Source organism: Nansenia antarctica (genome assembly GCF_963989245.1).
Source record: "Nansenia antarctica genome assembly, chromosome: 2".
Classification (NCBI taxonomy): Eukaryota; Metazoa; Chordata; class Actinopteri; order Argentiniformes; family Microstomatidae; genus Nansenia; species Nansenia antarctica.
Genome location: NC_137675.1, coordinates 85474848 through 85489490, shown reverse-complemented (window position 1 = coordinate 85489490; position 14643 = coordinate 85474848). Strand labels below are relative to the sequence as shown.

At 45.5% G+C, this 14643-nt stretch overlaps 1 protein-coding gene across 1 annotated transcript; it reads left to right on the top strand.

Annotated features, from left to right (window-relative positions):
* Positions 1-4771: 4771 nt before the first annotated feature.
* On the top strand, positions 4772-14413 carry ankrd40 (ankyrin repeat domain 40; the record flags this gene model as incomplete). Its single annotated transcript, XM_080522368.1, has 5 exons — positions 4772-4954; positions 6883-7031; positions 7447-8115; positions 9831-10012; positions 14270-14413. Exons 1-5 carry the CDS (start codon positions 4809-4811, stop codon positions 14411-14413), a joined length of 1290 nt encoding a protein of 429 aa, XP_080378494.1. The 5' UTR covers positions 4772-4808.
* Between the last annotated feature and the right edge of the window lie 230 nt (positions 14414-14643).

Here is a 14643-nt window from a genome sequence, read left to right as displayed (position 1 = left end):
ATCTTCAACCTTCTAAATCATTAGAGTAGCACGTCATGCTAACTCACTCTAGCCTATGTCTTGTGCCTTGTCATCAAGGCTTTTTTCATAAGACATTTTCAGCCATATGGTGTATCTAACTTTAGCTTTGTCTATCCAACTCTTCTAAATCAGGGTGAATAAAGAAATTCACTTTAGAGTACACCATTCTATTGTGGGAGACATTTTAAGACAAGTAACAACATAAATGTTTTATTGTTAGCCAGATCTATGTACTGTTGTGGAGCACAGTCAAGTGATGTTAGTCTGTTAGCTGTTTCCGTTAGCGAGCCAGTTGAGCAGGATTCGGAATGTGAGCCTGCAGGTGAAATCAGGTTGGAACCGTTAGCTGGAAAGGACATTCCACGTCTCAACAGTAGGTGGCAGCAGAGACCACAAAACAAGCAATTTGTAAACTATATTAGATGATGAAGATTCAACTTTTTTCTTTGGTCATTGCACAGAATAGTATAGAATAGAAGTACTGAGACAATTAAATGTATGTTTTGCTCTGGGCACAGGGGTATCCACAGTCAGCGCCCCTGGAGCAGTAACAGGTTAAGTGTTTGCTCAAGGGCACAACGGCAGTGGTAGGCACCGTAGATATGAATGTAGTCTGATACGCTCTTGTTCTTCTTGGAAAGAATATATATATATATTTAGTTTTTTGTTATTATTATTTATTTTCAAACAACAAACATCTAGATGTCACAACAAGGACAGACATTAAGGGAAAACAAATAACTCCATAAAGTAGAAAGTAAGAAAAATAAAGTAATTAAAAGACAAAACACAACAGCAAACTAACAAGACAATAAACAACAGCAAAGAGACAAACAAAAATAAAACCAAAAGTTTCATATGCCAATAAACAAAAATGTGTGTGCAATGAGGGAAGGGGGGGGGGGGCATTAACACCATCAACAACCACGTAGATATAAGAGTTCCTATATCTAAAAGATAAATGCAAAAAAAAAAAAAAGGATCTCAAATAACGTCATGGATTCTCTTCCATAAAAGATATGAAGGAGAACCACACTTCAGAAAACACATCCATCTTATCCTGCAGGTCATATTTAAGTCTCTCCAAGGGCAACACAGACATTATCTGGGTGAACCATAGCTGTTCAGTAGGAATCACATCAGTGTTCCATAAAATTAAAATACACTTTTTGGCCAAAAATCTAATATTTTAAGAATATTTAAAACAAAAGTTAACAATATAGTCATACAGGGCACTGAAGTACACATGTATTCACCTTGCCGAAAGCATTAAAACAACAAAACCTGGAAAATAGGCAAAGGCACATGTATTGTACATCTGATGAATGGATGTTGACTCTTCAAAATAACATGTTTAGTAATAGTAAAAATGTCAGTACTAGGGTGTGGTCAGTCAGAAGGCTTAATTCATTTAGATTACTCAAAGGTAGGTGGGCGCACTCTATTCCAAGCAACAGTAGCAGAGGTAGAACAAGGCAGGCCTAATGGAGCCTTAATCTGAGCCAGAGTGGCTAACTGCATCACGTTGGGATTAGATAGACAACATAAACCTATCATTAAAAGGTAACTCACCCTTTGATCCTTTTCCTGGGCATGTTATGTTTTTTTATGTGACTGATAACAGCTCCCCAACTGCTGCTAAGATACCACACTTCACAGAAGAGGTCTGTAATACCTGTGACTTCACAGAAGAGGCCTGTAGACCTGTGACTTCACAGAAGAGGTCTGTATACCTGTGACTTCACAGAAGAGGTCTGTAGACCTGTGACTTCACAGAAGAGTCCTGTAGACCTGTGACTTCACAGAAGAGGTCTGTACACCTGTGACTTCACAGAAGAGGTCTGTAGACCTGTGACTTCACAGAAGAGTCCTGTAGACCTGTGACTTCACAGAAGAGGTCTGTACACCTGTGACTTCACAGAAGAGTCCTGTAGACCTGTGACTTCACAGAAGAGTCCTGTAGACCTGTGACTTCACAGAAGAGGTCTGTATACCTGTGACTTCACAGAAGAGGTCTGTATACCTGTGACTTCACAGAAGAGGTCTGTAGACCTGTGACTTCACAGAAGAGTCCTGTAGACCTGTGACTTCACAGAAGAGGTCTGTATACCTGTGACTTCACAGAAGAGTCCTGTAGACCTGTGACTTCACAGAAGAGGTCTGTATACCTGTGACTTCACAGAAGAGGTCTGAAGACCTGTGACTTCACAGAAGAGGTCTGTATACCTGTGACTTCACAGAAGAGGTCTGTACACCTGTGACTTCACAGAAGAGGTCTGTATACCTGTGACTTCACAGAAGAGGTCTGTAGACCTGTGACTTCACAGAAGAGTCCTGTAGACCTGTGACTTCACAGAAGAGGTCTGTACACCTGTGACTTCACAGAAGAGGTCTGAAGACCTGTGACAGGTCTTCTGCAGCTGCTTCTCCCCCACTGTACTTACCAGGGTTCCCACGGGTCGCTGAAATCCTTGAAAGTTTGTGAATTTGAGAAAAAAAATCAAGGCCTTAAAGGTTTTTGAAAATAGACATGGGTCATTGAAAGTGCTTGAATTCCCCTCTCTCTCTCTCTCTCTCTCTCTCTCTCTCTCTCTCTCAAAAATAAATAAATGTGTATAGTAGATAAGTCACATTGCTTAACTTAACACAGTAACTTTACACATATTTCACAATATATTGTTTTGCTGTGCTGTGGTAGAGAAGGCAAGAGACCATCTAGTGTTCACACATTCAAGCCTCTCTTTTTAATTGTTGTCTGTGAGTGGATAGTTCCTATTATATAAATTCTCATCTAGATCTGTCTCAAACTATGGCGTGTTGGGTCCTTGAATTTGAGGGAATCGAGTCTTGAAAATCCTTGAAAAGTGCTTGAATTTGATGTTTCAGAAGGTGTGGGGAACCCTGACCCTAACCCTTACTCTACTCAGAAGAAATGCTACATTGTAACAACCCCACATCAGCTGAGTCCAGGCTAATACATTACAATGTAGAACTTCTTCTGAGTAGAGTTGTTAGCCTGCATCGCCTGGGAGTCCAGGGCCATTGTGTCCTACTAGCCTGTCTCTGATTTCTACACACTATCATGTTTCATATCACTACTTGCACATCTGGTTAGATGCTAAACTACTTTGCAATGACAATAAAGTTGAATCTAATCTCATCATCATCTTCCCCCCCTCTCCCCTGATGAGATCTTCACACTGATCACATCAAAGCGGGCAACCACCTGCCCTCTCGATCCCATCCCTCCCCTCCCCTCTTCTCCAATCCATTTCCTCCGATATCCTTCCTAATTACCTTACCACCGTAATCAACTCCTCCTTATCCACAGAATCTGTCCCGGCTGGCTTCAAGATAGCCAGAGTCAAGCCTCTCCTCAAGAACAGACCGGTATCCCTTCTCTCCTTCCCTTCCAAAACCCTTGAACGTGCTGCATCTAAACAACTGACTGACTATCTCCGTAAGATGGAACATCTATACTGTGTCTCCTAAGATTTCTACCCCCCCCCCCCCTTGTACTGACTCTCCTGTGTCAAAAAATCTTTCTTTATTCTTCTCTCACGACGACTGCCAATGGCCCCTTGCCTGAGCTAGATTACGCTTCCTGCTAAGACTGGTGAATTGATGATTCACTTGCTTAGTCAAATCGCTTTGGAATAAGGCGTCTGCTAAATTCCTAAAATGTAATCTAATCTAAAACCACAGTATCTAAGTGCCCTGTCCCTTATCCTAGTGGATCAGGTGAGAACTAGACTCAGGGCTCAAGGCCCAAACAAACCATCTGCCCTTCACGAACACCACCAGAGAAAACGCCTGCCTCAAGACCACCGCAGAAGGTACACTGCACAAAAATAAATAAATGATCAAGACAAATTGTATAGCAACTGTACTGTTAACACTGTTATTGAGTGATAATACCTGAAAAGGGACTGAATATGACTTGACTTAACACTTACTACCAAATACTGGAGACTTGACTTGGATTTTTAAAGTCATAAAGTCACTTCGTGATCTTAGAATGATACGGTTCTATCTCCGTTTAGGGCAGTTCAGAGATATTGAGCGTCAAAGTTTTTACATTCCATTATGTTTTGTGAGATGGAACCTTGGTATTTTATGAATTACTAACTCAAAAATGTCAACATTTTAAAAATAACATCACACCGGCATTAATAAACACCTAATGGATCAGATTATGTAAAAAAACCTCAATTTTGACAAAAATGGAGATAGAACCTTGTTCTAATTCTAACGTCACGACTTGTTGACAACTCTGGAATAAGCTCTGGAGAAAAGTGCCTGAAAGCGTGGCTTGACTTTCTCGGGAGGAACTGAACTCATCTTCTCCACAGTGGTGTTACACTCTAAACCTTCCCCCGACATGGAGGAGGAGTTGACGCTGACAGGAGCACCACATCGCAGCTTTGGCAACAACGTGATTGACTTTGACCTCATAACGGCTCTGACCGGAGAAGTCCAACACAGGTCCTAGACGAGAGAGGTGATTGTTGAGAACTGATTGTTGTTCCTCTGAGTCAACAAATCATCCCCGTGCAATTCTAATCAACGAGAACCAACTGTCTCCTAGGCAACAACGCGTTGTCCAAGCTAAGCAGCGAGCTAGCCCTAGCCTGCTCGGCTAACAACACACTCCTTGGCTATTTTTTTAGTACAATTGTGCAGCTTAATACTAGTCAGCGTTAACGTCTGACAACTTAGACGAATAAACGTCATTCTTTGTTCTCTCTATGATCTCGTCACGGTAGGAGGTACATATCTGTTCCAACATGTCCACGACGTCCCTGAATAAGTCCCTGGACAAGGAGCTGCAGGAGCGGCTGAGGGAGGCGGCGGCCATCGGAGACGTGGCGGAGGTCCGGAGCTTAGTGGAGGCCGGCGTGAACCTCAACTCTCAGAACGAGATCAACGGATGGTCAGTGGTTCTACTGTTAGGGGGGGGGGAGAGGGGAGGGGGGGGGAGGGAGAGAGGGGGGGGGAAAGGGAGAGAGAGAGGGAGAGGGGGGGGGGGAGGGATGGAGAGAGAGAGGAGGGAGAGAGAGAGGGGGGGGGAGATAGAGAGAGAGGGGGGGAGAGAGAGAGGGAGAGAGAGAGAGGGAGAGGAGGGAGAGAGAGGGGGGGAGGGATGGAGAGAGAGAGAGGAGGGAGAGAGAGAGGGGGGGGAGAGAGGGAGAGGGAGAGAGAGGGGGGGGAGAGAGAGAGGGGAGGGGGGGGGAGAGAGAGAGGGGGGGAGAGAGAGAAGGGGGGGGGGAAGGGAGAGAGAGAGGGAGAGGGGAGAGAGAGGGAGAGGAGGGAGGGATGGAGAGGGGGAGAGAGAGGGGGGAGGGATGGAGAGAGAGAGAGGAGGGAGAGAGAGAGGGGGGGGAGGGAGAGAGAGAGGGGGGGGAGAGGGATGAAGAGAGAGAGAGGAGGGAGAGAGAGAGGGGGGAGGGATGGAGAGAGAGAGGAGGGGAGAGAGAGGGGGGAGGGATGGAGAGAGAGAGAGGAGGGAGAGAGAGAGGGGGGGGAGGGAGAGAGAGAGGGGGGGGAGGGAGAGAGAGAGGGGGGGAGAGAGAGAGGGGGGAGGGAGAGAGAGGGGGGAGAGAGAGGGAGAGAGAGAGAGGGGGGAGAGAGAGAGAGGGGGGAGAGAGAGAGGTGATGAGAGGAGAGACAAAGGGGAGAGTATGAAAGGGGCATTTAGGGAGAATTAAGAAATAAGACAGAGAGAGGGAGGGGGGGAGAGACAGACAGAGAGAGTAAGACAGAGAGAGAGGGAGGGGGGGAGAGACAGACAGAGAGAGAGGGGAGATTAGATACACTGGGTCTGCTGGTTTGTTTGTTTGTTTGTTTGTTTGTTTATTTGGATCCACCATTAGATACAGCAAGTATGCAGTAGCTATTCTTCCTGGGGTCCTCATACCATACTTTCAAAATGTTGTCACATTGTCACACAATACAGACAATACACTTCCATAACATTCATACATGCATACATACAGTAGCTCTATTATTTACATTTTAGTTGAAGACAACTTAATAACAAAATCAAGAAAAATAATACAGAAAGAAAAGTGGAGACAAAAACATAACTCTCCTTACCTTTGGGACCACAAGATGAAGCTCAATTCACCAGTGAGAAACACTTCATTGTTTTCAGGGTATCCCATATGTAAACAGATACATCTTTAATCTTTTATTAAAGCAACTTCTGTTTCTCTGAAACTAAAAACCGTGGCAATGAATTCCTTGCCACCATTGCTCTGTAGTGAACCGTTCCTTTTGCTAAATTTGTTCTGTATGGAGGCAGCCTGAATCCACCTTCTGATGCCTGCCGAGTCCAGTACTGATGTTCAGTACTGATGTGTGGTTGGCTAAAGAAGTAACGATCCACCTTTATTGGAGAATAATCAAACCTGACCTGTAACTTGCCAAGTGCACTGCAGTGACAACGTGCAGTGGGATGTCACTGTGTTGGCAGAGAGGTGGCCTGCTAAAAATATGTCATGTCGTCCAATTAACCAATTAAACAGCTGCCTTCTTTAATACTATAATAATCTTAACAACCGCTGTGAAGCAACCAGCCAACAGTCGCTGCTGTGGTGAACATGGATCTGTCATAGAATGAAGAGTGTTGTTGCTGGTCTGCATTCTACACTCTAGGCCTACAACTCTACCTGCGACCTATTTTTAGCCACATTGTGTGGTTAGGATTTCCTCGTTCCTAGTTCGTTGTCAACAACAACAACAACAACAATATAAACTCTGATCAATCAACCACATCATGGGATTAGTGTCTTCATAGACCTGGATGAATTCACTTGAATTCGTTCGTTTGTTTATAAATGTGTGTGTGTCGTTTCCTAGGACGTGCTTGCACTGGGCCAGCAAGCGCAACCACAAGCAGGTGGTGTCGTACCTGCTGAACTCTGGCGCCGACCAGGAGATCCTCACTGCTAAAGACGAGCTGGCTGTCCAGCTGACCTCCAAACCAGAAATCAGAAGACTCCTAGGAGGTAGGCACAGCGTATTATCTGTTTCTCTCTATCTCTCTCTTTATCTCTCTCTTTATCTCTCTCTCTATCTCTCTTGGTGCTCCTTCTCTCTGTCTCTCTCTCTCTCTCTCTCTGTCTCTCCCCCTCTCTCTCTCTCTCCCTCTCTCTCTCTCTCTCTCTCTCTCTCTCTCTCTCTCTCTCTCTCTCTCTCTCTCTCTCTCTCTTTCTCTCTATTTTTTTGCACTGACCTGTCTGCCATGCTATTTACGTTGCATGGTTAATGTGTGAGCTGTGAGCTGTTTCCTGGATCGACCAAATGCACTGGGGGGGGGGGGGGACTTGAGCGTGGAGCTGTCGTACGAGGTCTTTACTGTGTCCTCCATCAACGTTGACCGACAAAACCCCCCAAAAAATGACACGTCTTGTTTTTTTCCAGTCGAGGAGGAGGAGGAAGTAGTGCCTGAGATCAAGGAATCGGAGCTGCCGTTCGTCCCGAGCTACCTGTCCAACCCGCCCGTTCTGTTCAGCGACGACAAACTCGAGCTGCTGCTGATTCCTCACTCCACCCAGAACGGCACCGGGGGTGGTGGGGGGGGCGGAGGGGGCGACGACCATTCTGACGACCCCCCTGACGACCCCCTCAGCGACCCGGCCTCCATCTCCCCGACCCACGAGCCCTGCCCCCCCGCGGCCTTCAAATTAATTTTGGACCTCAGCCCCACGGCGGACCAGAACGGCGTGTCGTCGTCCGGCCCCGTCCCCACACCCTACCACCGCCGCGCCGACAAAGAGGAGCTGCCCATGGACCTCTCCGGGGAGTCTCACCTGGCCACCCACGGCGGCGGCGGCGGCGGGGGGGACTACCCGCACTCGGTGAGCCACAACGGGGCCGTGTGCTCGCCCCCCCTGCCCTCCCCCAGCCCCAGCAGCACCGCCAGCAGCAGCCAGGCTCAGGTGGCTAACGCTAACCCCAGCATGACCAGGCAGCAGTCCCTCTCCCAGCAGCTCAGCTGCGGCCAGGCGGCCGGGGGGTCCGGGGGGCCCGGCCGCCCGGCCAACTGGCAGCCCTTCTTCTTCACCAGTACGTTCCCTGTCAACGTGCAAGGTAAGGACGACGCCACTTCCTGGATTTGGTTTGAGGGGTTTGAGGGGTTTGCGTGTGGGAAGTGTCTCTGTTTGAATGAATGAATGAATGGTCTTTATTGTCATTAATACAGTACAGGTACCATACAACGAAATTTAGGAGGGGGGGTCCCCTGGTGCTTGGAAAAAGACTAAAAACAAGAGGGCCAAGGGTAAAATAAAAAAGGGAAAAGAGCTGGTTTACATAAATAAAGGCTATGTACACTATCTACTATACTATACTACTATATATATACAATAAAACACTGTGCTGTACTCTATGCTATGCTATAAATAGTGTTGTTCCGATACCGATACTAGTATCGGCATGGCCACCGATACGCACAAAAATGCTGGTATCGGTATCGGCGAGTACTTTACAAATTATTTATTTATTTATTTTTTATTATTTTTTTTACTTAAGTTTTACAAAAACTTTACGGGCTGGTTTCACAGACAAGGATTAAGCCTAATCCTAGACTAAAAAGCATGTTCAATAGAGATTTTACATTGAAAGTGTGATTTAGTCCAGGACTAGGCTTAAGCCTTGTCTGTGGAACTGGCCCTACGAGTTTTACAAAGGTTTTGAGCAGTGCCAGACTAAGTGTTAGCAATAATTTTACATCGAGGTGAGTATGCGGCTCAAAAAACATGTTTTTTTGTTTTGTTTTTTCAAACGCCGTGGTATCGGATCGGTACTCGGTATCGGCAAGTACTGCACGGTCAGGTATCGGGATCGGGATCAAAAAATGGTATCGGAACAACACTAGCTATAAATATCCTAACTTTTCCTATATCTGAATCTTATGTACACAAGGGTTGTCATATTGCACATAGTATTGTTGCACATTTAATTTAAAGTGTCGCAGTTAGCAGGTTTGAAATGTTCACAGTTGTATTTTGATTGTGTGGCTCCAACTGTCATTGTTCTGAGGCATCTGGATGTTTTTTTCAGAATTTGTTTCAAAGAGTGTTCACTTTTGTCACGACCCAACAGCAATGTGCGTACATTGATAGTCAATGGGCTCGTTCCCACACAGCACCGAGGCCGGACACAGGTAGATTAGCTCAGGGTTAGCTGACAGCACCCAGGTAGATGTTTAAGGGGAAATGGCTTACCTGGCTCCGATGTATCGTGGCGTGGTCCGCGGGGATACTGAACAGCCCGCACGTTCGTTCAGTGGGGTCTTCCTTCCCGTTCAGTATTGACATATAACAAAACAAACAAAACCGGACACGACACAACACGACCTCGGGGGTAATCCACTATTCCACACGGTAATAGTCTTGATAGTAATTGTCCAAGGGGTTCTCTTCTAGGTAAGGCGTCTCAATCAGTATTACTCTTCCTCTCGACTCTCGACTCTCGACTCTCGACTCTCGACTCTCGACTCCCAGGTAAGCAAATGAGCACCTGTCATATACCTTTCGAGAGACCCGCCAACAGGCAAGCCACTCCCCCATGTACCCTGGGTAGCCAATCAACACCCCCTGAGCTTACCATGACAACTAGGAACAGTTGGATCGTGACACTTTGATCAGATCTTTGTTGGTGCTTTCCTCTCTGAGCTGTTCTTTACTCACCTGTCATGGGGGGGTTCAGAATGAGCACACAACTTTTTTTTCACAAAGTTGTTTTGGTTTGTTTATATGTATATATTATTATATAAATCTTTTTTTTTGTGTGGTCTCTCTCAGAGTTGGTTCTGAAGGTGCGGATCCAGAACCCGAACGCGCGGGAGAACGACTTCATCGAGGTGGAGCTGGACCGCCAGGAGCTGACGTACCGCTCGCTGCTCCGGGTCTGCTGCAGGGAGCTGGACATCGGCGCCGAGCACGTGGAGAAGATCCGCAAGCTGCCCAACACCATGCTCAGAAAGGTGACACACACACACACACACACACACACACACACTACACACACACACACACACACACACACACACACTACACACACACACACACACACACTACACACACACACTACACACACACACACACACACACACACACACACACTACACACACACATACACACACTACACACACACACACACACTACACACACACACACACATACACACACACACACTACACACACACACACTACACACACACACACACACACTACACACACACATACATACACACACACACACACACACACACACACACACACTACACACACACACACACACACACACACATACATACACACACACACACACACACACACACACACACACAGACATTTGCAAGCTGCCAAAACCATGCATAGAAAGGTACGGAATACACACACACACACACATCATTTGCAAGCTGCCAGTAAGGTAAACACACACACACACACACACACATACACAAGCATGCTCAGAAAGGTACAGACACACACTCACAGCCCCCCACCCTCTTTCAGACACACCTTTAGCAGTGTGATGTTGTGGGGCGCTGACTATGCACTGACCCTGTGCCTGGAGCAGAACATACACTTGGTTGTACTCTGCAATGACAAGAAGGTTGAATGTAATCTAATCTAATGAAGAAACTAGGGGTGGGCATCAATTATCGACCATCGATAATTGATTGATAAGGATCTTGGTCGATCACAAAATATTTTGCTCGATAATCATTAATAAATTGAGTGGAAATTAGTTTGTCCACGTTATGTGTGAGAAATGAACTTTGCATTTGCCTTCGCATTGAATTTCGCAACGCAGTACGGCATGATGCAACAAGTTCCCGTACGTTAGCCAGCAGAGCAAGCTCGGACATGGCGAAGCGAGCGAAACGAAGGGCACACGAATGTGTGCAATAGCAACTCAGCATGTGGGCAGCCTACTGGGCTAACGTTATGGCTCGCAGATATTTTTTTCTTTCGAAATGCTTTGTGAAATGGAATGCCTGGAAGGAATACAAGAATAACGTTTTTTCCCCAAGGAAAACATGCTTGTTATTTCTGCCCTAGGCGTTGTTTTAATGAATAAAAAGCGTATAAATTAATCGATAATTGATCGTTAATTCTTGTGATTATCGAAAAAGAAAATTTTAACAACACATCAGTGTTCTGAAGCACAGCACAAGCACATTATGGGATTGTTGATTGAATAGAAGTGGTGGATGAAGGAAGAATAGAAGAGGTAGATGAAGGAAGAATAGAAGAGGGAGGTGAAGGAAGAATAGAAGAGGTAGATGAAGGAAGAATAGAAGAGGTAGGTGAAGGAAGAATAGAAGAGGTAGATGAAGGAAGAATAGAAGAGGTAGATGAAGGAAGAATAGAAGAGGTAGATGAAGGAAGAATAGAAGAGGTAGATGAAGGAAGAATAGAAGAGGTAGATGAAGGAAGAATAGAAGTGGTGGATGAAGGAAGAATAGAAGAGGGAGGTGAAGGAAGAATAGAAGAGGTAGATGAAGGAAGAATAGAAGAGGTGGATGAAGGAAGAATAGAAGAGGTAGATGAAGGAAGAATAGAAGAGGTAGATGAAGGAAGAATAGAAGAGGTAGATGAAGGAAGAATAGAAGAGGTAGATGAAGGAAGAATAGAAGAGGGAGATGAAGGAAGAATAGAAGAGGTGGATGAAGGAAGAATAGAAGAGGGAGATGAAGGAAGAATAGAAGAGGGAGGTGAAGGAAGAATAGAAGAGGTAGATGAAGGAAGAATAGAAGAGGTAGATGAAGGAAGAATAGAAGAGGGAGGTGAAGGAAGAATAGAAGAGGTAGATGAAGGAAGAATAGAAGAGGTAGATGAAGGAGGAATAGAAGAGGTAGATGAAGGAAGAATAGAAGAGGTGGATGAAGGAAGAATAGAAGAGGGAGATGAAGGAAGAATAGAAGAGGTAGATGAAGGAAGAATAGAAGAGGTAGATGAAGGAAGAATAGAAGAGGGAGATGAAGGAAGAATAGAAGAGGGAGATGAAGGAAGAATAGAAGAGGTGGATGAAGGAAGAATAGAAGAGGTAGATGAAGGAAGAATAGAAGAGGGAGATGAAGGAAGAATAGAAGAGGTAGATGAAGGAAGAATAGAAGAGGGAGATGAAGGAAGAATAGAAGAGGTAGATGAAGGAGGAATAGAAGAGGTAGATGAAGGAAGAATAGAAGAGGGAGATGAAGGAAGAATAGAAGAGGTAGATGAAGGAAGAATAGAAGAGGTGGATGAAGGAAGAATAGAAGAGGTAGATGAAGGAAGAATAGAAGAGGGAGATGAAGGAAGAATAGAAGAGGTAGATGAAGGAAGAATAGAAGAGGGAGATGAAGGAAGAATAGAAGAGGGAGATGAAGGAAGAATAGAAGAGGGAGATGAAGGAAGAATAGAAGAGGTAGATGAAGGAAGAATAGAAGAGGTAGATGAAGGAAGAATAGAAGAGGGAGGTGAAGGAAGAATAGAAGAGGTAGATGAAGGAAGAATAGAAGAGGTAGATGAAGGAAGAATAGAAGAGGGAGATGAAGGAAGAATAGAAGAGGTAGATGAAGGAAGAATAGAAGAGGTAGATGAAGGAAGAATAGAAGAGGTGGATGAAGGAAGAATAGAAGAGGTAGATGAAGGAAGAATAGAAGAGGGAGATGAAGGAAGAATAGAAGAGGTAGATGAAGGAAGAATAGAAGAGGGAGATGAAGGAAGAATAGAAGAGGTAGATGAAGGAAGAATAGAAGAGGTAGATGAAGGAAGAATAGAAGAGGGAGATGAAGGAAGAATAGAAGAGGTAGATGAAGGAAGAATAGAAGAGGTGGATGAAGGAAGAATAGAAGAGGTAGATGAAGGAAGAATAGAAGAGGGAGATGAAGGAAGAATAGAAGAGGGAGATGAAGGAAGAATAGAAGAGGTAGATGAAGGAAGAATAGAAGAGGTAGATGAAGGAAGAATAGAAGAGGTGGATGAAGGAAGAATAGAAGAGGTAGATGAAGGAAGAATAGAAGAGGGAGATGAAGGAAGAATAGAAGAGGTAGATGAAGGAAGAATAGAAGAGGGAGATGAAGGAAGAATAGAAGAGGTAGATGAAGGAAGAATAGAAGAGGTAGATGAAGGAAGAATAGAAGAGGGAGATGAAGGAAGAATAGAAGAGGTAGATGAAGGAAGAATAGAAGAGGTGGATGAAGGAAGAATAGAAGAGGTAGATGAAGGAAGAATAGAAGAGGGAGATGAAGGAAGAATAGAAGAGGTAGATGAAGGAAGAATAGAAGAGGGAGATGAAGGAAGAATAGAAGAGGTAGATGAAGGAAGAATAGAAGAGGTAGATGAAGGAAGAATAGAAGAGGTAGATGAAGGAAGAATAGAAGAGGTAGATGAAGGAAGAATAGAAGAGGTAGATGAAGGAGGAATAAAAGAGGTAGATGAAGGAAGAATAGAAGAGGTAGATGAAAGAATGCCATCCATCCAGTTGAGGGAAGCTGTCATGCTGTGGAATACACTCACACTTGACTTGCTCCTTATCTGGTCATCTGCAACAACATACACACACACGACATGCGCGTGACTCTGGCAAAGCAAACATTTGCATGCCCTCTAATATTTTGAAGGTACTCGTGAAGGCACTTGCCGGGCAAATTGCTCCCAATGAGCTGGCCGGCGCCTTGCAGGATAGCTTGCCGCCATCGGTGTGTGAATGTGTGAATGAGAGGCCATTGTAAAGCGATTTGGAGTAAGGCGCTATATAAGTGCAGTCCATTTACCATTTACTCACTGACATTACTCTACTGGTAATGCTAGCTAGTGAGAGCCTTAATGCTAGCTAGTGAGGGCTCCACTGGTAATACTAGCTAGTGAGGGCTCCACTGGTAATACTAGCTAGTGAGGGCTCCACTGGTAATACTAGCTAGTGAGGGCTCTACTGGTAATACTAGCTAGTGAGCATTTTTGTCCCCTGCGATGGCAGTCGTGAGGGCATTGTGTCATCTTTTTAGAAGGCCCCCCTCCTTCCCTGTCTGACTCATGCCCTCAGCTCTCTCCCACATACCGCGTGTACTAATCTTCCTTGACTCACTTTTCCTCCCTCCCACACACCTCCCCAGTATCTGATAATCTCGCTCACGCGTGACGTTTCTGTTTCTGTGTTACTTTGTTCATTGTTCTGGAAATTGCTGCAAAGGAACTTATCCCTTCCTCTCACCCTCCCTCCCTCCCTACCTCCTTCCCCCCTGTATAGGACAAAGATGTGGCGCGACTGCAGGACTTCCAGGAGCTGGAGGTGGTTCTGGAGAAGGCGGAGGGCCTGTCGCTTCTGTCCGGTCCGGGGAGCCTCACCGACCGGCCCTGCTACAACAGGAAGGCGTCCAGGCTCACCTACTAGCCCCGCCCCCCCCCCTCGCGGTGCGGCGGAGACGCGTGCTGTTTTAACGCGGAAACCCTTCGCTCGCTAAAACCAACCGCTTGTCGGAAAAGGCTAGCCGACAGCTAGCGTTATTGTTCGATTTGATTCAGTTGTCGATTCGGTGTCGTTTTAGCCAGCGTTCTACGGTTCATTTCCTTCCAACAGTTCAGTTCTGTAGCTATTGTCCTCCTCCTCCTCCTCCTCCTCGG